The sequence below is a fragment of the Maylandia zebra genome, linkage group LG7 (assembly GCF_041146795.1).
Source record: "Maylandia zebra isolate NMK-2024a linkage group LG7, Mzebra_GT3a, whole genome shotgun sequence".
NCBI classification, from domain to species: Eukaryota; Metazoa; Chordata; class Actinopteri; order Cichliformes; family Cichlidae; genus Maylandia; species Maylandia zebra.
The window spans coordinates 66,762,076-66,787,418 of record NC_135173.1 but is presented as its reverse complement, the minus strand read 5'-3'; the positions used below and the strand labels follow the sequence as shown (position 1 = coordinate 66,787,418).

General features: G+C 41.5%; 1 protein-coding gene across 2 annotated transcripts in view; it reads left to right on the top strand.

Moving 5' to 3' along the window:
• Positions 1 to 25,343, top strand: part of galnt18a (UDP-N-acetyl-alpha-D-galactosamine:polypeptide N-acetylgalactosaminyltransferase 18a) — a 184,199-nt gene that overhangs the window by 145,104 nt on the left and 13,752 nt on the right. Inside the window, exons 9-10 of one of the 2 annotated variants that reach the window (XM_014413111.4) lie at positions 7,064 to 7,159; positions 22,931 to 23,095. In XM_014413111.4, coding sequence (XP_014268597.1) covers positions 7,064 to 7,159; positions 22,931 to 23,095 — 261 coding nt within the window. Of the gene's footprint in view, positions 1 to 7,063; positions 7,160 to 22,927; positions 23,096 to 25,343 lie in introns of both variants that reach the window. The other variant, XM_014413110.4, reaches the window with a different exon arrangement.

The window sequence follows — 25,343 nt, the reverse complement described above, 5'->3', positions numbered from 1 at the left end:
GCGGAGCAGAATTATCCCCCTGCTCTGACTGCTCCTGCTGATAGAGGAAGAAAATGACTAATTTGGGACCAATTCCACTTACTAACCATTTAATGTCATTTTTAATTGAGATCTCAGTCACCCTTTAACCCATAAAATCTTTAAAACTTATAACTGGATTCTAGCTTGGGTAGACATCCAGTTTCTGCATTGATGAAAAAACCAAAACTTTTGCCACATTGTAACTTAAGTGTACCGAGGCATGGACTTCACTAGACCCCTGAAGGTGTGCTGTGGTATCTGGCACCAAGATGTTAGCAGCAGATCCTTTAAGTCCTCCGTGGATCGGACTTGTTTGGACTGAGATCTGGTGAAACCCCTCAAACCCGTTTTTGTGCTCCTCAAACCGTTCCTGAACCATCTTTGCTTCGTGGCAGATGGCATCCTGACTGGTGCCAACAAACTGTGATGCTCTGTGTATCACAGTTTGTTCACTTTCTTGAGTTTTTCTGAATGATAGGAAATCAGATAAAATGTCCACAGTATCAGTGCATGCTTCTGTTACTATGAAATAATAATAACTCGTAAACTGAAATGAGGTTTGGTCTTCAGATTGTGGGCCCTATTCGAGGAAGCAGGTAAAACAATCTTTGAGTTTAAAAATCAACTCAGAGCCGCCAGAACAGCTGATCAGAGTTGCTCCAATCAGCTCTGGGAATGTTCACCCTGAATATGAACACGTGCCAGTGCTGACTGTTTATATTAAAAAACAGGAAGTTTAAAAAGGTTCATTTCGATTAGCTCCGTTGTCATGACAGACAGAATAAAACTTTGATACTAAATATATAATTTGTTAGAACATTTGCTGTCATTTATCCAAATGTAATTTTGATTAAATGAAGCTGGAATCTTATTTTTCTTCTTGATTTTTAATCTAATTACTCAGCTGTGACCCGACAGGAGAGACGGTCTGTGACGTTATTATCCTCAAGACGGTGTTTAATGAATAAAAACTGTTTTTTCTATAGTTAATGATCATTTCTATGTTTCAATAATTTTTTAGTAAAAGCTTAATCTACTGATGAAATGTAACAACCTCACTTTTTTTGCTATTACTGGATAAAACCTCTGATCTAATGTTCTCCAGTTCAGTCATGGTTTCAGATTCCTGAAAAAAAACAAAGCAGGGCAACTTTCCAGGTTTTTTTCATCTAAAGTTTTATCATTAAAAAGAAGCACATTATAAGAACTGCTTCATTTTTTATATATATTGCTTAGATCAAAGGAGCCTTTTTAAACAAAGGAACAAATCACGTCAGGGAAATGAAGCCATTATGATTCAGACGGGATGAGCTGGGAAACGACCAGAGCTGAACCGGATCTGGTCTGAATCCGTGATCCGTATTCATTTTGGATCCCTCCTGCTGGGCCAGTGGACTCGGGTTTGCAGAGTGCATGACTGAACTTCAATCTGTGAACAAATATTACTACACTGTTCAGGACAGACTATGTTTAGCCGCATGCAAAAAGTCACTTTAAATATTTTTAGTTCAGTTTCATTGATCAGTTTCATCGATGATGCTGGTGTGAAACTGATTTGGTTCCAGGTTTGTGGAAGAGCCTGGACGTGATTTTCAGGCCAGGAAATTTCAAGTGGATATCCATTTGCACCTATGAAGTGTACTACATGAATACTGTAATTGCTGTATAAACAAATAGCTGATTTGGAGGGGGTCAGGTGGGAGGCACTCACTGATTTTCTGTGGAATCACCCAAAAAGGAAACCACCAGGTTGAAGCCTCTTATTTTCAGGCATATGGGACATGCTTGTTCTCATCTCGTGGGAGAGCTACAGGTGTAAGTTCTCTCTTTTATTTTATTTTTCAAATAACTTTGATTGTCTGCAAGCTGGATGCAAACAATTTTTGTTTTCCCACCTGTAGTTAAATAAAACCTTTCAGTTTTATTCCGTCTCTGTGGAACATCAATTCTGTCGCTGAATAGAAGAAAAGAGTTATGTGTTGATAGATGTGTGGGTGGTGGGGTGGGATGGAGGGGCGGCTGGGTGGGGGGCAGACATTAGCGGCAGCAATTGAATCTCCAGTTCTGAAAGCAGCCTCCACATCACCTCTTGTGCTGTTGTTCGATAAACACTTCAATCACAATGTGGGCCGGATGGAGTTATTTGTTGACACTACTGAGCACATGCGGGGCTTGGCTTCGAGCGTGTCAGAGGAAAGCGTTGCCACGGTGACATGTGAGAGATGTAGATAGGAAGGTTTCATATTTGCCAAAAAAAACCAATATCTTGCGGGAGGTAGCAGTCGGAGACAGCGCGACATGCGTTCTGATGTGACAACCATCTGTTTACACACTCATCTCTTATTTAGCATGAAGTCAAAGCTACAAGAACACACAGCTCACACAAGGCAAGCACTGAACACAGCACAGACAGTGAAGTCAAGAAGCCGTGCTTAAAGAAGGGAAACGGAGAGAAATTCAATTGGAAATGAATCTGGAAGAAGTCAGGCGAGAGCCACAACAGAGGAGTTACAGCCGTCTGTTAAACACGGTGGAGCATCTGTTATGGTTCGGGCTGCGTTTCAGCCGGTGGTGTCGCATGTCTTTGTTAAAATCAATGGAATTATGAAGAAAAATGCATGACAGCGATCCCAAACACACTGCAGGTGCAGTAAGAGCACACCTGGAGATAAAAACACAGAGTGGAACAGCATCAGCCGTGGATCGGACCGCGACATTATTGAAGCAGTGTGGGAACATCTTGCAGGAGAAATGTTAGCCAACATCCAAAGAAGGGCTTTGAATGTTCTTCAAGAAGCCTGGAGAACTTTTCCTGAAGACCACTCAGAGAAATGAAGGAAAGGCCACCTCAGACTGTGCTGAAGAAAAAAGGTGATCGCACCAAAGCTTGACTTTTAAGCTCTTTGTTGCCTTATTTACTTAATTTCCATTCATGTAGACATGTTTTACCAAATCGCTGCTTCTATTTCCCACTCATGAAATATAAAGAATGGTTTTCTCTGACTTCTACACTGTATTATATGTTAGAGACCTTTAACCTCTGAAAATAACGTAAACTAAACTAAAATTTTAGATGTTATGGAGTGCAAAGGGGCATAGCATGGGAATACAAGTGCATCAAAAATTGCCTTCATGAGTGAAATGGCCCCTGATGTGATGCCTCCTGGACTCGAGAGCACGGCCTGATTGATGGAAGAGTTATCAGCTGGTGGAGTCCAGACTGATGTATCTCAACAACTATTAAATCCTCCTGCTTCCTTACCTCCACTGAGCAAAACACTGAATCATCCGGTGTCATCGCAGCCACCGGCTGTGTAATCGAGCCTGACCTCTGACCCTCTATGAAATGGGACAAAAGTAAAAACGAAATTCCCTCAGGGGATCGATAAAAAATCAAATTATTGCAGCGCTGTGATACGTCCGAAAGCAGCGTGAGATATTGGGAAACAGAAAGCTTCACTCAGCCTCCAATAATGGATCAAAAACACACTGAAACCTCCACAGGACTGTCTCTGACGTGATGCAGAGGAGCGCAGAGAGGCGATGGGTTGCATTAAGTAAACCAAGGCAGAGATGCGATCCATGATCCCGATGAACGGCGGGTTCTGTAGGTTGGCTGAGGCCAGCTGTGCTGCAAGTGGAGAAAATAAACTGTTGGAAATGAAAGTTTTGCCTGTCTGTCATTCATCATAAACTCCAAATGCTTCAGCTTTGAGACTCGGTTTGGTGTGAATGTGGACCCATCGAGCCGTTTCATTCAACTTTCAAAAGTAATGTTTGTATTTTGCCAACGTTAATGATGAATAAACCTGGAGCCGACCAAACTCAGACCAGAGCTTGAATACATACAGAGACATTTCTATTCAAATCCGCTCTTTTTAGAGGTCGTTTTTTACCGAAGCTCATCAGTTCAGTGTCAGCTATTAACAGCCAGGTTTCCTCAACGTGTGCATTCGTATCACATCAGTCCTCATGACGCTGCGGTTATCGCTGTTATCAGAGCTCTGCTGGTGAATATTTTACTTCAGATAATAAACAGTTTGTTGTGTGGAATGTGCAGGAATGGAAAATTTAGATAAACGTCACCCAAACTGAAGATGTTATCAAAAAAAGGTAAAAAACATCTCAGAAAACATGGAGAACTTAGAGACCTGAGTTATTAGCTTATGTTTTAAGAAACATTGTTTTTGGTAAAAATTAAGAAACTTAACTTCATTGACCACTTTTTCTATAATTTCATCAATTTTAGCCTAAATTAAGGAAAAACTATAGACTGTATAAAAAGACTACGAATATTTTCATGGTTTTTCAATTTTTAAAATCTTTACTTTAATATAAATGAATCATTTATTCTTGTGTTATCCACGGCTTTGTGACCGTTGATATCACATGGAATCTAAGCCATGACTAATTCAGTTCTATTGATTTTTATTTACATAGCGCCAAATCACAACAACAGTCGCCTAAAGGTGCTTTATATTGTAAGGTAGACCCTACAATAATACATACAGAGAAAAACCCAACAATCATATGACCCCCTATGAGCAGCACTTTGGTGACAGTGGGAAGGAAAAACTCCCTTTTAACAGGAAGAAACCTCCAGCAGAACCAGGCTCAGGGAGGGGCGGGGCCATCTGCTGTGATTGGTTGGGGTGAGAGAAGGATAAAGACATGCTGTGGAAGAGAGACAGAGGAAAATAATGCATGTGTGAGCGCATCAGTCATCGCACAAAGATTCATGACACGTCATGAATCACGAAGCAGCTTAACAGATTGTTATTATCCGTAAAGTGTTCAAGCGAACATGGTCAAAGTACAAAAATCTCTGCTGTATATTACCAAGGCTGGATTTTTTTATACAAATTAAACAGTTTGATTTCACGCTATGATATCGATACTGTAGTTTCAGGCATCTGGCTAATAGTTAATATTAGTTAATACTGATTACCAGAGTGAAATGAATACGCTGACTGGGATTCAAACTGTTAACCCTTCACTGCTAGCTCCTCTGCTGGCATCAGATTTGACTAAGTCATCAAAGTTTACTAACCTCAGCTCTATACTTAAGTTGCCCTTTGAGAGAATAACATAAAGAAGTGATGGCATGAAATGGAAATGCAGCAGAAACTAACACGATTGACTGATCAACAATTACAGACGGTCCAGATTATTATTCTGCATTTTGACTTATAGTTCCCTTCTAGATTTAATGACCACACCAAAGACTTTTAAGCAGCAAGCCACTGTATTTATAAAATGCTAGGGCTCATGTGTGCACACAGCCGCTGTTTTTCTGTGCACATGCTGCAGATGTATCGGAGGACTCGGGGGTTGAGTGTCTTGCCCAAGGTATATCTAACGTAACAGTATCCTACAGACACCAGGGTAAATTATTCACTTTAGGCCAAAACCCTTCCATGGGTAGCGTGGACTCGGATATTGGCTACAACATGGGCTCGATGCACAGCGATATTGGCCCTCTGGAGGATCCTCCCTCTCTGAGGGTTAGGGATTAATAGCACTGTACTCAGTGCGATAATTGCTAAGATCAGAAAACAAGCCATGAAGCAGAACAGACGGAGCAAGGACAACCTGAAGTTCTTTTTAGTTTTTCTCTTGCCTACTTTGAACAATTAGTTCATAATCTTTTGTGGAACGTGGCCAAACTGAGGAAATAACCTGTGACCCAAAAAGCAAAGATGCTCTTTCTTTTTGAAATATGACTCTGCAGCTGCCAAAAAAGGTGAATGTTAGTGTAAAGTGTTTGCATAACTCTCCTGGCGAGCAGTAATTAGCCCGCTGTGGTTCCATTTGTCTTCACTTTAGCCACGCAGCTAAAGCTGTGTAGTGCACCACTCTGTCATAATGGAGTAATTAATAATGTAGAGAGACAGCCAGATAGAGAGGGAGAAGGAGACTGCTTCACTCGTCTTCCACTTATGAGAGGAATACAAAGACGCATCCATAAGGAAAACCAGACACACGTCGTTTAAACAGAGCGTCTTCTTTCTTTAACTTCATTTGCTTGGTTGTGGTGAAAGGACCACATCATCACTGTCTTAGCTGGTTTCTTTATTATACTCCCAAAACACTTTCAAGCGACAGTAAAATAATGAATTTGGGTTTAAAGCGCACTCTCTCGGATGTAATTTGAGGGGATTAACAGCCCATTAAAAAGGAAGGGTTAAGGAATTACAGCTCTTTAATAAGTTGTCCCTCCAAAATATCAAAGGATCAAAAACAGTGGACTCAAAGGACGGGGCATTTCTCTTAAATTAGAGGGAAAAAAACATAAAATAACGTATAAAAATGTTTCAATGAAAAATGTCCTCTTAAAAGCACAACGTTTGACTTTTGTAAAGAGATTTCTTTTACAAAAACAGTTAATTTTTTGTTCTTAATTTCAGACCTTGTCCTGGTCGTCTGGGTCCTGTGTTTGTTTAGACTTGTGGAATATTGAGATTCTGATCTTCAGTTTAGGAGATCCTCTGATTTTATTGCATGTCTAGTTCTTAGTTCTTCTTTAGTTTTGTTTCTTTGGTGTCCAGTCTCCAGTCTTTCCTCGGTGTGTCCTCCTCTCTTGGCCCTGTCCTGTGTGGTTCTTGTGTTCTAGTTTGGCTGTTGCTTGCTTTGTTTTGTCTCCCCGCTGTGTCGTGTGTTTCCATGCCTGTTATTCCCCGTGCGAGTGTCAAGCTCACGTGTCTTTGCCTGAGTCTCAGTGTTCTTATCGCTTCCTATTTTATTTTGACAGTCCCTCATCTCATGTGGGTTATGTTTAGTTTTGCTTCCCTGTTTCGTTAGTTGGATTTGTTCCGGCTGTGTTTTCCACCTGTCGCCCATCGTCTTATGTATTTAGGTCCTTAGTTTTCCTCTGTTCCCCTTCACGTTGTCATTCCCTCCTCCTGTGTCCTGTTTGCTCTGTTATGAAATCGATTTAGACGGCAGTCTTGTCATTTTGTATTCCTGAGCTTCACTGCCTATAATGTCAGTTTTAGGTAGAGAAGCATCCCGTCTTCATTTTGACCTTCACTCTGTTTTTCAGTTGAAGAACAGCTTGAGAGACGACCTGTGTCTGGACCAAGGACCTGACACTGACAACGTCCCCATCATGTACCTGTGCCATGGTATGACGCCTCAGGTGAGTAAGTCGGCTCAGGTTTTCATCCTGCTCTCGTCCGCTCTGTCCTATCGCTTCGAATCCACGAGACACCGATAAATACTGATCGCACAGAGAAATCCCCCAAGGCAGGCTGTCAGTAGCAGATAATTAGAGTCCTCTGCAGTCTTTGTTAGTTTAAATGGGGGATTTGGAGAGAGTAGCCCTTGCATAAAGTTGCATTATGCAGCAGGGATGAGTGAGTGTTATCTTTTTCCACATCATAACAGAAAGAAGGCACAGTTAGCACGTTGTCCAATTCTAAACAGAAACATTTTGTCATTATGCACAGCTTTTTAAAGCATGGTTTGATGTTTTGCTGTTGCTGATTGCTTTGTTTCTTTGGGGGCAGAAAAAACCCTGAAAGCAGCAGACAGACGTGTTATCGCTGTGTAAAGTTTCTCTGGCGCTTCGATTGAGTTCAGCTGTGAGTTGCCTATTGTTGGGTCCATGCAGCCTGGGTGTGTGTTGCTGTCACTTAACGCTGAAAACAATGCTAATGAGAGCGGAGGTGCGTACCAGAAAACTAAAACAAAAGCTTTAAGGTGGTCAGTTTGTTTTGTGGATTCAGTGCTGCAAGCAGCTGCTTTCAGATAACGAGTAAACTGATGCGTTGTTGGACTCGGTCGGGTAGCTTTGTATGATTCACAATGCAGTATAATTTAGTAACACCTGTGATAAAGGGCGTAACCCTTTAAAGCCGGTCGGAGCGGGCTACTTTTAAATCCTTGTAGCACTGCAACCGCGTAAGCTAGCGCAATAATTTTTTTTTGCATATGAAACCGGAGGAGTTGTACTTACATCTTATGCCATAAGCTTGTCCTCGGTCACAGTTTCCTTCCACATAAAGCTTTGCAAAAATTGCATAAAAACCACTTGCAGCAACAAAAACATAATATTCCAGAAACACGCTTTGCCGATTCGATCAGCTGTTCATAACACTTCCTACGTTGGAATAGACGTCAGCGCGAACTTCGCTTGTCCGCCATGACCTGCCCGAAACCGGAAGTGACGTCATTTTTGTGGAAATGTAGTTTTTTTACTATCAGGGCCTCATGAGCCTATACTGGTGTTTTTAAAAGTTATGTTTGACTTTATGACTTTCTGTGTCGTTTCTGGGATGCTTAGGACTCATATTGCACTGCTGGAAATAGTTTATTGTGATGCACATGCTGTTTTTTGCAAATCTGCATTATAATATTTATTTTCATTTTTCCTGCAGTATATAAAAATTGGTGTATCTCAAAAATAAAACTATGAAGACACTCAAAATAAATTTCCTGTGGTGGGAAACTATTTTGTTTTGAGGGATAAGCCTCTTAAATTTCTCTAACTAGAAATATATGTTAAAAAAACAAAAACAATTTTCAATTTTTTTTGTAGTTTATTGCACTTTTTTGCAATTTGTGTAATTACTATGCACCTAATGCAGACATGTTATTAAAATTTGGGCTATAATGGTTGTATTGATGTATATCAACTTGAAATGCTCCCAAAAATGGCTCCACAGCATGTAAAAATATAATACAAGCTCTGGCGGACTTGGTTCTATGGTAGGTCTTAAAGGGTTAATTCCCCTGTAATTGGAAAAATGGAAAATTGAATTTCATGGTATTTTATTTCAAATTAAGTAATTATATTTCCCTACAAATACTTAAAGGTAGGTACATTAGAGGAAGGAAACACTCATTTAGAAAGTGTTTAAAGAGTAACTGTGAAAGAGAACAACTGAAGTCACACAGACCTGATAGTTAAGTACAGCCCGTCTCTAATGTTAGATGGAGAAACATTGTTTTTCAGCAGAATTACCATAGAAACTGCACACTACGTGTAATTACTTGCAGTACCTACATCTACTTACAGTATAATTATTTCTTTCTTTCCTGTTAAACCTGACTGGTCACCCCCTCATTCTCATGTGTCTTCCTGTGTAAATATTAATAACTATAGTTAAATTTAAATGTAAATAAAATACCTTGAATTGCCATGTAGTTACAGGGGATCCACTCTTAGTCATGGGGCGTATTATAAAGTGCTACCCATAATTCTTTATATCTTCTGCCGGGCCCTGGTTAATCCTCAGGTGGGGGACGTGTGTGCAGTCAGAGCCCAGTGTGTGAGATCTAAACACGGGCGCAGTCAGCTTATCAAATCTGGCAAGAAACTATGAGATGATATTCAACTTTGGGTAATTTACCAACAGGACAGAGGCAGCTTGTTAATTGTATTCAGAAAAGCATATAAATATATGCTGCAGGTCAAATATAGGTCATAGGTCACACAAGTGTAGACCTAGAGCAGCAGTCTGGCAGGCAGACACCATACAGGGAGTGCAGAATTATTAGGCAAATGAGTATTTTGTCCACATCATCCTCTTCATGCATGTTGTCTTACTCCAAGCTGTATAGGCTGGAAAGCCTACTACCAATTAACCATATTAGGTGATGTGCATCTCTGTAATGAGAAGGGGTGTGGTCTAATGACATCAACACCCTATATCAGGTGTGCATAATTATTAGGCAACGTCCTTTCCTTTGGCAAAATGGGTCAAAAGAAGGACTTGACAGGCTCAGAAAAGTCAAAAATAGTGAGATATCTTGCAGAGGGATGCAGCAGTCTCAAAATTGCAAAGCTTCTGAAGCGTGATCATCGAACAATCAAGCGTTTCATTCAAAATAGTCAACAGGGTCGCAAGAAGCGTGTGGAAAAACCAAGGCGCAAAATAACTGCCCATGAACTGAGAAAAGTCAAGCGTGCAGCTGCCAAGATGCCACTTGCCACCAGTTTGGCCATATTTCAGAGCTGCAACATCACTGGAGTGCCCAAAAGCACAAGGTGTGCAATACTCAGAGACATGGCCAAGGTAAGAAAGGCTGAAAGACGACCACCACTGAACAAGACACACAAGCTGAAACGTCAAGACTGGGCCAAGAAATATCTCAAGACTGGTTTTTCTAAGGTTTTATGGACTGATGAAATGAGAGTGAGTCTTGATGGGCCAGATGGATGGGCCCGTGGCTGGATTGGTAAAGGGCAGAGAGCTCCAGTCCCACTCAGACGCCAGCAAGGTGGAGGTGGAGTACTGGTTTGGGCTGGTATCATCAAAGATGAGCTTGTGGGGCCTTTTCGGGTTGAGGATGGAGTCAAGCTCAACTCCCAGTCCTACTGCCAGTTTCTGGAAGACACCTTCTTCAAGCAGTGGTACAGGAAGAAGTCTGCATCCTTCAAGAAAAACATGATTTCCATGCAGGACAATGCTCCATCACACGCGTCCAAGTACTCCACAGCGTGGCTGGCAAGAAAGGGTATAAAAGAAGAAAAACTAATGACATGGCCTCCTTGTTCACCTGATCTGAACCCCATTGAGAACCTGTGGTCCATCATCAAATGTGAGATTTACAAGGAGGGAAAACAGTACACCTCTCTGAACAGTGTCTGGGAGGCTGTGGTTGCTGCTGCACACAATGTTGATGGTGAACAGATCAAAACACTGACAGAATCCATGGATGGCAGGCTTTTGAGTGTCCTTGCAAAGAAAGGTGGCTATATTGGTCGCTGATTTGTTTTTGTTTTGTTTTTGAATGTCAGAAATGTATATTTGTGAATGTGGAGATGTTATATTGGTTTCACTGGTAAAAAGAAATCATTGAAATGGGTATATATTTGTTTTTGTTAAGTTGCCTAATAATTCTGCACAGTAATAGTCACCTGCACACACAGATATCCCCCTAAAATAGCTCAAACTACAAACAAACTAAAAACTACTTCCAAAAACATTCAGCTTTGATATTAATGAGGTTTTTGGGTTCATTGAGAACATGGTTGTTGTTCAATAATAACATTATTCCTCAAAAATACAACTTGCCTAATAATTCTGCACTCCCTGTAATGGAAACAGGGTTTGGTAGTTAACAGCCTCCAAAGACTGTAAGCTGTGCAACAATATTGTGGCGTTGCTTTCTGTAGCATGAAACAAACTCCATCCGTGTGTGTGTGTGTGTGCGTGCGCGTGCGTGCGTGTGTGTGTGCGTGTGTGTGTGTGTGTGTATTTTTATAATGCAGCTGAGTTTGTGTGGGTCTCTATGAAAACCTTGTGCGCTGTCCATGGTCCTGAAACTATAATAGTTTAATGTGAGTGTCACAAAACTTCGTTGAGGACAAATGTTGTTTGTAAAGTGTATTAACATAAATCCACAGATCAGACTGACACCCATCAAAGAGTCATTGCTGGTGTTGCATGACTCCTTTAACTTTTTTATCACGTTTATCTGGTATTGCAAATAAATTTAGACGATTGGAGAAACGTCTCTCTTCAAACACTCGCTCTAAAATCTGTGCGAGGCCTCCTCCGTGCAGCAGTAACTGCAACCATATCAAGTGCAAAAAGTTAAGATGCTTTTTCTGCGTTAAATATCACCTCAGTTATCGCCAAACTGCACGTCAAAAACGTTAGCAAATCAGCTGGCACACGTGGTTTAAATGTTCTCTTATTTTCTTGCTTGAGAAAGGATCTCCCAGAAATGCATATGCAAGAGGCTGCTGCAAAAATCTGAGCTGTCGCTTCTCACATGCAGTCTTCTCACTGCGCTCTCTTTGTAAATAACAACAGTTTGTTTTGTTTGTTTTATGCCAAAACCCAGTCTGCACTAGCACAACACGTTAATGCTTGAATCTGTTTCTTAGGAGAGTCTAAAGTTCACAAGTACATAAACTCTGGGCATGTATAATATGAGCACTCACCACTGGAATTATATATATGACAGGTAATAAGAAAAATCATAACAGGTCTCCTTTAAACACTAGTCAGAAGGAAGTCCAGCTGAGTCCATCAAGCTAAGAACTTAAAACGGAGGTGACTGCATAGTCACAACATCAGTTATTTTGAGCTATGGACGCCTGCCGTCACAAGTTAGACGTCTAATTACATCATAGATTTAAAATGAAATGCAAGGAGACCCACCACCCAATAATAAGGTTCACGTTCTGCGTGCTGTTTTAGTTGCGACGGGAAACTTTTTAGCCTCTGCAGCTGAAAAGTTCTGCTCGAGTCACCGAGGCCAATCAACAACTCTATCAGCTCGCTGCAGATTTAAGGTCATTGAATTCTGAGGGGCGGTAAAGGCTACGCTCATTGCCTTCTTAATGCAGACCGGAGAAAACAATTTAAAAACTGAGCGAGCGGGACTGTGCATTGCCGCTCTTCTCTGCTTTGAACAGCTCTGCAGCCTCACAAAATTAAAAATTCATATTAAATTGTCAGTATTGTGTAAAGAGGCTCACATAATCAGAAGTAGACGCCTACGTAGTGCGCTGCATCGAGGGAAGCTTTCTGACACTCCAAACCTCGCCTCCATTGTCACTAAAGTTAATAGCTTTGACCGGCGCCTTGATGTCGGAAACATCCAACTTTCTTTCTGGGTCACACTCGGTAATACAGCATCAGCTGCTGAAACAGCTGTGTTTGCATTTCCTCCCTCACCCTCCGTCTTTTTGCCTTCCATATATTCTCTCCGTTGGGGGAAAGCATAATCAGCAGGTGCTGATAAAGAAATTGAGTGGTGCCTTTTTTTTTATCTCTTACTGGCTTTTTTTAAATCTATTTTTTAAATGCAAGAAAATGAGACGGGCAAAGCCACCGTGAAGGTTTTTGAGCATCTTCTCATCACAATAAAAAGCTTCATTCTAAGTGTGCTGGTTTTGCTAAAATTAGGTTTGGCAGGTTGATGCTTTATGAAAAGTTGTAACATTTGCAGCATGAGTTTGGCTCAGGCTAATCACAGATAGGACAGGTAAATGTATTCAGCCTCTGGCAAAGCAGAGTGCCCTCAGTCCCAGTCAGCAGTGCCTAAAGTGGAGGCCTGTGAGCCAAACCTGGTCCCTCTGGGATGCAGCATGATGCTGTATTATTCATGCACCTTATATGATGTTAACGCGGCTCTTCTAACAAAACTCACTTTTCCCGGTTAGCCTTGGTGAACAGATATTTAGGTGTTAAAATACACAGTGATTTAAAATAAAATTCTTTCAAGAAATTTCAGCTTCCTCAAAAGAAAAATGACTTGAAGCAAGCCATAATTTACCTACTGCTCTGTGCAGTGTCTTCAGATAACAGGGATATTTAGGGGCTGTGCTGGGATAAGTGAAGATAGGAGCAGAATATCGTTACACAGTACAGAATCAGCAAAGGGGAACTAATCACTTTATAGACCCCGGATATTTAGGCTTTCAGAATCAGAGGTGCGAGTGCGTACTGCACAGAAAATGAAATGGAAGTTATTATCTATCCTGTACCTGCTGTGCTAATCATCATGGGATTAGAGAATGTTAGTATATAATGGATAAATCCATAATCTCTTATGTTAATGGATATTTTTATACACATTCATGCATGAGCTGCCACTCCTCGAATTAAACTAATGAAATTTTAGGCCTCTGTGAGTAACTCTGCTCATACAGACGCTTGGTAAAACTGCGCCGGCACCGTCTTCACTCGGGCTCGCTGGTTGGAGCCAAAAAGATGCCACGTTTATTAGACATCAGCGAGACGCAGCCCGAGGAGGCAGAGCAAAAAGCAGCAGGAAGCGTTTCATAGCAGACATCAAAGTCTTCAGTATTCCTCTGGTCTTCTGTCATGCCTTCGATACTTTTCCTTCTTTATTCTTTATTCATGCAGAATATCTTTTGTAATGTTATTCCCTGCAGTGCTTTTTATTCCCAGTTCAGATCCTTTTATTCTGATTCGTCCAGTCCTTTAGATTAGGTGTGTGTGTGTGTGTGTGTGTGTGTGTGTGTGTGTGTGTGTGTGTGTGTGTGTGTGTGTGTGTGTGTGTGTGTGTGTGTGTGTGTGTGTGTGTGTGTGTGTGTAAACAGATGCGCATGGCTTTGAATACCTGATGAACTGCTGAGTGCCAATGATGCATAACGTTCCTCAATTTCCTTTCTGAGCTTTCCGACACGGAGGAGGGGAGGGAGGAAGAGAAGGATAGACGGGCAGAGGTGGGATAGAGAGGCCATTTAAGACACAGAGGAGGAGAGTGATCTCAGAGAGCGGAATTCACTGGCAAGTGTTCAGTAAAGCACTTATATGAATGTGTCTGACCACAGCTATCGACTTCATGTTGCATTCAGGTCCAGTCGGCTCGACTGTAAACAAAACCTGACTGCAGGAAAAATGTTGAGGTGAGCGGCCTTTTGGAGATTACACTTCGAGTCTGGCACAAACCAGCTGAAGCAAACCACACAAATAGTGCATTGCTGTCTTTCCCAGCTCTCAGGTGTTGTTCCTGAGATCTGCTGGAGCCACTCGGCTAGCTTGGGAGTCACTGCACCGAGTGTTCCGACTACCACTGGGACCACTGTTACCTTCACCCTCCACATCCTGTTAATGTGGATGTTGGGTATCAAAGATGCCATAGGTTCCTCATCCTATTCATGTAACCCCTTCCGCTGGGGTTACTTGTGTAGTAGCATTCCAACAGCATCCTATTTTTATCTCTTGCCCATCGATGCCATCTTGTTCCAGTAGACCACTTCTCATCAGGGTGCCCTGGTTCCTCAACACCTGACACGGACCTTGTTGATCCAGGCGACGTCTGAGCCGACATGACTTCATAGTTTTATATATATATACACATACATGCATACATATGAGAGAAATGAGGGATAGTGGAAACAGAGAGGTAGCAAGATTGAGACACGAAGAACAGAGAAGAAAAGTTAAACTAGATAAAAGGCAAGGGAGACAAATGACTACCAAAATAAAACAGGAAGTTAGAAACAATAACTAAACACAGGGGAAAAGAAACAGGAGGGTGAGATGGGACATATTGAGGGAACAAAATAAACTCAATACATGAATATCAAATCTACATAATAACTGAACCAAGAAACAGAGGAAAGCTCACAATAAACAAAAATTAATTACAATTAAACTCCAAAAACCCAAAGAACAAATCATGGATAGCAACTGTGTGTCTGTGTGTGGTTGTGTGTCTGAGTGAGAGGGAGCACAATGTGAAGCTACAACGGAGCAGTTATTTAGTTTCAACTTGTTATCACTCGTGCAGTCCAATTTTCCATTATGATTGCTTCTCCCAAAGCCAATATGCTATACAAATACACTTTAATAAAAAAAAAAGTTACATTGTTTTCAAGCAAGCTGTTATTTCTAAAGGGTGAAAAAAACTGTTTCCAGCCTGTCTGCACACACACACGCTCAAGTGTTTCTAAACATGAAACCCATCTCTGTGTCTCATTTGCTAAAGTTGGGAAATGAATGCTGTTGTTGGATCGAGGGCTAATTTCAGTCGTGTGCAGGAGGTGCTGATGACAATATTCCTTTGACAGAATAGCGAGAAATTGCAGTGGAAATTAAGCAGGTAATAGAAATCTGATGTGAGCCTCAATATTGTGTAGCCTTGCTAAGAAGATTGGTTTGTGGCTGGATCAATGAAGTCTGAAAATTAGACCTTTGAGGCTGTTTACCCGATGTGTGTGTGTGTGTGTGTGTGTGTGTGTGTGTGTGTGTGTGTGTGTGTGTGTGTGTGTGTGTGTGTGTGTGTGTGTGTGTGTGTGTGTGTGTGTGTGTGTGTGTGTGTGTGGGGCGCTTTCTTGCAGTGTGAACGTACTAACTAGCTGGCACTCAATTGAGTGCTTATTTTTGGACTTTGCCAGTAAGACGTCTTTTGTGGATATGTTATCACAGCTGTGGTTTACACGCCACAAAGAAGTGTAAATTATGACTGTGTGCTGGCATTCCTGTGTGTTTCTGTGGATCCACACAGTGATACTACCAGGATATTGGAGCTGTGTGTCCAGGCGGAAATGAACGAGCTGCAGGAAATCTTGGAGCAGAACTTGATGTTTGCAAGTGTCCATAAGGCAAAAACAGACATTTACAAAGAGAAACCAAGTGGTGGGACACATCGAAGCCGAGGAAGGAGGAAATTGTTTCCTCCAGCCATCACGTTTCTTTTATAACGAGACTGTGATTTAGGCGACACTGATTTATCATTTTGTGGAAAGTTGTTTGTGCGTTAAAGATTTAAGATGGAGGTATTTCACCAGGGAGTCTGTTTAACACAAAGAAACGCAAACTAATTACCAAACTTTAAAAACTCTCAGCTAATAGCATGTGGACGTGGGTGTTTGTCTGCCAGAGAAACCCAATTACTGGACTTGAGAAAATTTTTAACCTTTGCCCAAATCGATGTGTAAAAACATGTTTTCTTTGTTCGTGTATCTGTGGACCAGACATGCAGCCCTCCTATATGTAACTTTCTTTATTTACAAAAAACAAAAATAAGTCGCATATAGACAAGTTTGTTTTGTGGGTCATTAAAAAGCTGCGTTTATGAAATGGAGAAATGGAATGATTCTCATCACTGATCTGTTTTTAAATGACTGTAAGCCTATTAAAAGTGGGATCAATCTGATCGGTGCTGATACCGTAATGAGCACTCAGAGAGTGTGTGTGTGTGTGTGTGTGTGTGTGTGTGTGTGTGTGGGGGGGGGGGGCATATAGTATGTTTCGTCGTAGGTGTCTTTAGAGAAAAACAGCCAGTGTTTAGAGTCAGCCTCATTGTTTGCGCTCTCTCTTAAACTCCCTCCTCTTCCTCCTTCTGCTCCACTCATCCAGATAAACCTCTTCATTATGTTCTGAGACAACTTTGCAGCTGTTGCGTTTGCGTCGTCTCTCCACCACCGCAGCAGATGGCTGAGGGAAACACCAGTGATTAGCCTGCCTAACTACATCCCTAACTGTCAGTAATAAGCTCACCAGGAGTCTCAGATAAAGCAAAGTCACTTTCACACTTATGTGGCTCTGCCTGCTCAGTATCATTAAGGCTGTGTCTGTGTCGTTATCTCTGGACGACCAATTAAGAAATGGACAGAGAAGTGAGTGCTTTTTTTTCAGCGTAATGATTCTAGAGATGTGCCAGTTGCACTTTTCTTGATTGATTCAGACTTTCTGAGTGCTGTACATCGTTTCCCTGCTCTCTCGCTGAGTTCACCTCCTCAAACATGTGCAGAGGGGAGCTGACAAGAGAAGCTTAATTCAAGTTTCAATCCTGTTCTAGTTATAGAGCACCAAATCACAACAACAGTCACCTCAAGGTGTTTTTTATTGTAAGGTAAAGACTCTATTCTAATACAGAGAGAACTCCATTATTAAATGACAACCTGTGAGCAAGCGCTTTGGTAACGGTGGAGAAGAAAAACTCCCTTTTGACAGGAATAAACCAGGCTCGGGGAGGGGAGAGAGGGTTAAACACACACTGTTGAAGAGAGCCAGAGATTAAATGCAGAGAGGAGAAGAAACACCCAATGCATCATGGGAATCCCCGGCAGCCTACGTCTATTGCAGCATAACTAAGGGAGGATTCAGGGTCACCTGGTCCAGCCCTAACTATATGCTTTAGCAAAAAGGAAAGTTTGAAGCCTAATCTTGAAAGTAGAGATAGTGTCTGTCTCCTGAATCCAAACTGGAAGCTGGTTCCACAGAAGAGGGGCCTGAAAACTGAAGGCTCTGCCTCCCATTCTACTTTTAAATACTCTAGGAACAACAAGTAGAGCTTGTTTGAATGAGCTTTTTATTCCACAACAGTTTGCAGTTCAGTCAAAAATGATTACAAACCTACAAAGAAAAGTTGTTGGCGTAACGTAGAGCTGATGGAATAGATCAGTCCCACAGCCTTTTGAATCAGGATCAGACAGATTTGTGAGTTACAGCTTCCCTATTTGTTAGACGAATGAAATCCAGCAGAAATATAAACATCTTGTACGTGTCTGTGTCACACCCACTAATCTAGACTCTGATAATCCAGGATGAATAGGGCTGTATGGTGCTGTAGCTCAAGCATTACAACGTCAATGTCAGCGTTTTCTATGTATCGATGAAAGTTTAGGATTTTTTATAGTAAAATATATTTTTGTAAGGGGAGATGTGACACCATACAGCACCCAAATCTTCACTCCTACTTTTAACTCCTTCCTGTTGGATTTTTGCTTGTCAGAAAGTTTTATGTGACCTGTCCTCAGACTACAGATGTAAATTAGCAGTTATTTTGAATTTTTGTAATCATCTTGTCCTTTTTGGGGGGTATAATAAAACCCATTTTTTTGAAGATTACATTTGTGCCTGTGTGTTCCTGGCTGCTTGGATCATGACAGAAAGGAATAGATAGGAATGAGGATAAGAAAGGGAAAAGAAAAAAACACGAACATGAGCAGCGGTTCAAAATTTCTAGCAGCAGCTCGTTGATAGCATCACCTCCATCCTCATACTCACAGACATTTCTGAGGTCATTTAACTGCAGCTTTAATGAAATTTGGTGCCATCAACAGATTACATCATGGTAGAAGTTCTTGACCAACCAATTAGCATTAATTTGCAGAATGAGCATCGATATCTTTAAAGTTCTGACACATTAATAATGTTTGTGCAAAAAAAGAGAAATAAACAGAAGCAGGTGCAAACAACTATTTTAGCTGTTAGGAGAGCAGAGCTGTTTACACTACCACAGTGTGCGCTGTCCGTGAAAGCAGCCATGCGACGCATTCTGGCAGCGGCGCAGCGATGAGCTGACGACTCCACGCGTATCCCAAAAAACCAAAACAAAACCAGAGGACAGAGCAGCTTTCTCAGCTTAGATGAACTGTTTGTGTGATATCAGAGAAACTTAGGGAACGAGTCGGCATGCACAGAGAAAAGTTTCACCTGATCGGGTAATCCTCGCTGTTTTAGGAGAATGAGGAGACGAAGAGCCCCTGTCAGTGAATCACCCATCCAATGCTGAGCACCGAGTCAGTCCTTATGGACACAAGCTGACGATGAGTGACTTGCACGAGGATGGAAAAACAGAGAGAGACAGATGGATGGTGCTTTCAGTGTGTGGGCACGCTGTTGTTCTAAAACGATGGGACGCTGTAGTGTGGTTCGCTGATTTGGCCACTTCTCATCAGTCAGTGGGTTTGACATACAGCTTATGGAAGCAATTAAAATAATTAGCTACCCAAATTCACAGCCCCTCCTCACAGTGATGACCGAGTTGAATCAGAACACGGCTTTGAAGGAGTTGACACATTTTTCCCCAGACAGGAACTGGTGAGAAAGAAGTCGTCATACTTTAAACCCCGCCTTCCTGGTGCCCTGCTCTGTTATGCTTCTTCCTATTCTCCCCTGAATAGATATGCAATGAGGCGAGAGATGGAGCTTGCAAACACATACTGTAACATGCAAACTTCAGCTCCAGCCGGCTGCGTCTGCTGGATGAATTATGTACATGTGTCTGCGGATGACAATGAAGCGCATCTGTGCCTAGAAAAACACAAATTTTACACAATTCCTAAAGTCTTTCAAATTAAAACAGCAACAAAGAAAAATTTGCCGGTCCGCACTTTAGACCATGACTAAGAACACATTTTTTGAGGCCCAATGATATATTTAAGGATTAGCATGATCTGATTGCAGTCATAACATGTTCCTGGTCACAAGAAGTCCTCACTAAGGGTCGGGGCTGAGTGGAGGCAGAAGGTTTTGTCCTCAACCTAAATCTTGAAAGTATATACAGTGCAAGCACAAAACATTATTCCAGTTGAAATAAATTTATTTTTATTTCTAATAAGGGAAAGTGGCTAAAGGGCGTTTGTGGTTAGAAACCAGTCTGAGAAAAATCACCTGGCTTTAAATGGCCATCCACCTGTCACGCTGCTCTTGCACGAGTCATAATTCTTCTGGTTACCAATAGATGGCCTTTTCACTTGAAAATATAATATCTGACTGCATCCATGAATCATCTCTGAGGTCTTCCTCTTTTCCTCCTTCCTGGTAGCTCCAGCTTCACCATCCTTTCACCAACATATCCACTCTCCCTCCTCTGCACATCCAAACCATCTCGCCTTGCTTCTCAATCCCTAACCCTCGTCCCAAACTGCTCAAGCTGTCCCTCTCATGGACTCATTTCTAATCCTGTCCATCCTTCTCACTCGCAAGGAAAACCTTTACATCGTCAGCTCTGCCCCCTCCTGTCTTTTTGTCAGTGTCTCCAAACCCTACATCAAAGCAGCTCTTATTCTCTGATTGTGTCAAACGATCTGATCAAAGAGTCCCGCCCTGTCTCCCAGATATCTCCATGCTTCCACAGCTACATCATCTGGACCAGCTGCCTCTCCACTCCTCATTTTTATATATTTGATGTTTGTCACAAACAGTTTTTTAATGAATTCATAATGATTTTCTTTCTTAAAATCTCATCTGCTGAAAGTAAACATTAAAGACTAAAAATAATCCCCCAGCTTTCTCCTGTCCACGCTTGTTACTGTGTGCATCTGTCAGGAGAGACTGCTGTGTGTCTACAGAAGCACCGTGCTAATCCTTCTGTTCCTGCTCTTCCATAGCTGTGACAGGCAGGAGAAAGTATTAAGGCCCCACCGTTGGAGACTGAGCATCAATCTATTGACGGATGCAAATGTAATCACTCTTATTAGTGCACGTGCACAGAAAAAAAACGAGCTTTCCCTCCGCAGCACAGACATGCTCGCAGCACATGCACGCACACATCAGTGTGTGCCATTGTCTGTCTCGGGGAGTTTTTAAACAGCAGCTTAAAAGCCCTGTGGCTGGTTCACAGTGTGATAATGGCTCCTATCTAGAAATGTCCTGTTCCTGTAAGGCGGTCATCATTCTCATCAATTACCTCCTCTGAGCTCTCACACACTCCTGTGGAAACACATACACTGTGAGTCGGAGCGCTCAGCCGGTGTATCCGTTTGTTCTCAGCAGTGCCGCGTCTGTGCCTGCTATTCCACGGCTCCTTGATCTCAACTTTTTCCGCTTGTTTGGATTTCGTGTCGACCTTGATCCTTCTCATTTGCTTTACTCATGTCAAGTTGTCTGTGATTCTTTGTCTCATCTTTTTCTGGGATGCATGCCTCGCTACACGGTTTGAATTTTCAACCTACTTAAGGTTTGTGTTTGATTTACCTCACTAGACATTTTGTGGGCTTCAGAACTGGACCAACTATTGCATTCATTACCATGTCCTCATGCTTTTGCATACCTGGAAAGGGAAAGAAAACTTCCTGAGCTAGTATTCAACTGGCACCTAATATCATCCCCTGACCTCTCTTCTCCTACCTTCCACTAAATATTTCCCCCTCTCTCCTTTCTGTTTTCTTCCTAATTAGTTCAGTTACAGGTGGCTTGTTTATTTTTCACAGCAGTAAAAGTGAAAATGTTGTTAAAAGACATGGAAAATGTTGCAGGTGAGAGTAAAAAAAAACACTTAGTATTCAGAAATTAGCCTACTTACAGTCCTCCCTGCAGCTAACCTCTAATAACAGAAACCCTCAGTGAATACAGGCTACAGCAGAGCTGCTTCGTTATAAAACTGAGGTATATCTGCTGTCCTGGTTCAGTTTATTTCACAGAGAGGACAGAGCTCTGTTGATCAAGAAAAACATATTTATGCCCAAGATGCAATTTACTAAAAAAAACAGAACCATCGGGTCATCGGGGATCTATTCTTGTTTTTCTGTTGTCTACAGAAAAACAAGAATTGCAATGAAATGATTAAATCCAGTTTTATAGCATGATAACAAATACTATATTACATTATTTATCACTATGATTTCCCCCTGCTTGGTACATATTAGAAATGGAAAAACTTACATCCCAACTGGGACCAAACACAAGCTACAGGAGTGAGCAGACAAAAGTGAATGATGGGAAAATCACACACAGTCATCACTTATGTAGAAATACTGATGTTTGTGTTAAAAATACTCTGATGAAGTATGGATTTAACTTCTTTGTTAAAGTAATAGTGAAAAAGGCCTCGAAGTAAAAACCGTCTCTTTGCAGGACGTTTCTACCAGCTGTTTTATTTAGAAGCTGACTGGACCTCATTATTATCACAACGCTCAGTCTTTTGCACAGCCCACTGTCATTGTTGCACTTTTCTATTGCACTGCCTTGTGTCTGTGTCGTTCTGTTCTGGCTGGTGTTGAACTGTCTTTGTTTTGCTTTTTTGCAATTTTTGCAAAGTTCTGCACACTTGCACTTGATGTGGTCCTGTGTCGATTGTCTGTTTTGTTTTTAATTTTCAACAGAAGAAGTGGAGTACAGTAAACATAGTACATCAAAAACAAAATATCCAGATATGGCCGACCTCGATTGTCTGTAGCGCTATGGTCTTGGAGGAACGTTGTCTCGCTGCACTGTGTACTGTACCACTGCACATGATGGGAATGACAATAAAGCCACTTGACTTGATTATTAATTATTTAAAAAGGGAACATATTCCAACTTAACTTCTATTCCTAATGAATGTACTCAGCCCAAATAACAAAAATGTGTTGAGGTCACGTTTTCAGGTTTTTCCACAGAATTCTGTAAGAGCAGAAGTCTTTATGCAAACACAGGTGTCGCCCCCTGGTGGCCATTAGAAAGAATATGAGCTTAACCCCTTAACACCTGCCTATCATATATAATGCATACATTCTTATGAGTATTTGAGACTTCTAAAGGCCAAAAAAAAATAAGAAAAAACCTAAATAACTAATGATGTCGGTCTCCAGTGCGCTGCACTTTCAATACACCTTAAAGATACAGACAACTTTTATACTGTTCAGCTGGTCTGTCTTGATTTGTCAAACGTTTTATTACACTGTAGTCTAGTATTGCCATGACTGTTACTCTGAAGCTCCTACGGGTGTTTTGCCTCATCACTGCACGCCTCTGTTTCCCAGCAGAACGTGTACTACACCAGCTCCCAGCAGCTTCACCTGGGAGTGCTGAGCCCGACGATCGACGACGACGACAACAAGTGTCTGGTTGACGTGAACAGCAAACCCAGGCTTCTGGAGTGCAGCTACGGCACTACTAAGCACATGAAGCTCACCTGGACGTTCACTCAGGTGAGCTTTGAGCACGTATAAACAAAGATGGCCGACTGCAGCCAAACGAACGCTACGTGGTTGTAACAAACCCCAGATGTGCACGCGTTCTGCCCGTTTCAGGGGCATCCTCTGAATGTTTCCAGGCTTTGATCTCCTTCCTTTGCTTTTTTGATATTCTGTATGTTGCTGTAACTTCCTGCTGCTTTTTGTCTGCTGGACCAAATCTCTGCGGATCCTATGCTCTTTCTTTTTTATTCAATAATTGAGTGAGATTCGTGCTTCTTCCTCTCCCCTTTGTCTCCGGCTCTTTAGAAGCACCCGTCCTGGTTTTGTTAGAGCACGGATCATTTTTCCTCTATTCTGTGCGATTTTAAAAGCACATCTACTTCCGTTGCATAATGAGCTTTCACACGTCCACAATTTCTGACTTTTAACAAGCCTCTTTTATTTTTATCTTCACACTTTTAATGTTGTCTTAAAATGTGACAGATAAGTAGAAGGAGCTGGATAATTAGTAAAAAGAAGACACTACCGCATTCACGCCGTTGGCATCTGGTCTGTGTGTGCATTTGTAAGCTTCGTCTGTGTGTACGTGGACTGTTTTCATCCCAAACATCAGACTGAAGGTGGGGCGTATTTATCCATCATTCAGACCCGTCCTTTCCTCGATTCTCATCCAGTCTTCTGAAAGGCACAGTACCACCTCACCATCCAGTTTCCTGACTATCTGTAGTTTTACTACCAGGCACTCTGGCAGGGGAATCAGCCCCTAATTAGCATCGGCCAGATTCAGAACTCTCACTCCCAACTTAAGTCAGAAGTCAAAGAGATGAAGCCCATTAGGCACAACCCCGTGGGGGGGGTTTCAAAAGAGAACTTGGATTTCTTCATAAAAAGTATGGTGGGGAAGTCAAATAAGGTCCCCAGAAATGTTAGGAAGTATAAAAACTTCAGAAGAGACTGAGAGGGCGAAACCTTAAACGTTCACTTCACCAGCTGATCACGTTTTTCAGGCCAGATTTTCCATCTCACTGAAAAAAGAGTTAAAAGTTAGCGTAACAACAACTGTTACATCGTCTGATCCTCTTTCCATTAGCAGTAATGCACTCATTTGTTTACCAGTGATGAACTGGATATGGATTTGCACCAGTAATGGCCTCATTAAGAGTCGATAATATATTTGCAACTATAATAATTCTCAGTCCCACAAAGTTGAATTGCATAAAGTTATACATTTCTTGTACAAACAAATTTGCAGAAGAGAAAAGAGCTTTCCAGTTATCCTTAAAAAGTAACTTCCTTCTCCTTATTTGCTCCAAATAGAGAAATTATTCTATTGTCATTTCTTATGGAGATTTTACACTGAAAAACAATAAGTAATGTATATGTAATTACACTGGATCAGTAGTCATTGTCAGAAAACACCAAGCACCACGTTTTAAATCCTGCAGTTCTTCTGGTGGCCTCGGTCACATCATCCTGGTTTCTAAACCATTTCAGCCTTTATGGTTAAATTTCCTCTTTATGAGCTAATCAGAAGCTCATAACTGGATGTTTCGATGTGTCCAAGTAGTTTGAGCTTCAGTTTTGATGAGTAAAATTCTACTTTTCAGGCTTTACTCGCCCCAATCAACCACGGCAGATGGCCCCGCCCCTCCCTGAGCCTGGTTCTGCTGGAGATTTCTTCCTATTAAAAGGGAGTTTTTCCTTCCTGCTGTCGCCAGATCACTTGCTTATAGGGGGTCATATGATTGTTGGGGTTTCTCTGTTTTCTCTGTAGGGTCTTTACCTTACGATATAAAGTGCCCTGAGACAACTGTTGTTGTGATTTTGCTGCTGATTTTAAATTTACTTAATACTAATATATCTGTCTGTGGATTGCACTCATATAGTTTATTGATATAATATGCTGTGAAGTTAGCAAGCTTTACCTGATGAGCTGCCTTTCTATTTCTATTTACTTTCTAAAAGGAGTAATCTGATTGTAATGAAACTTTGAAGCTTCAAAATATTCACAAACCTGGTATGTCCATCTTTTGTATACAGTCTCTGGATAAAGCATGAGATGTGTGTTTCTCTTCTCATAACTCCAGAAGTCATTCACAAAGTGACCAAATTTAACGCATCTGATAGGACAAAATGATACATAACACCATTTTACATCCAAAAGTAAAGTCTGGACAGACATGGATCTAAACCAACTGGACTAAATTCATGAAACTGAGATGCAGTAATTCTAATAACAGAACGATAGCCTTGTGCTACA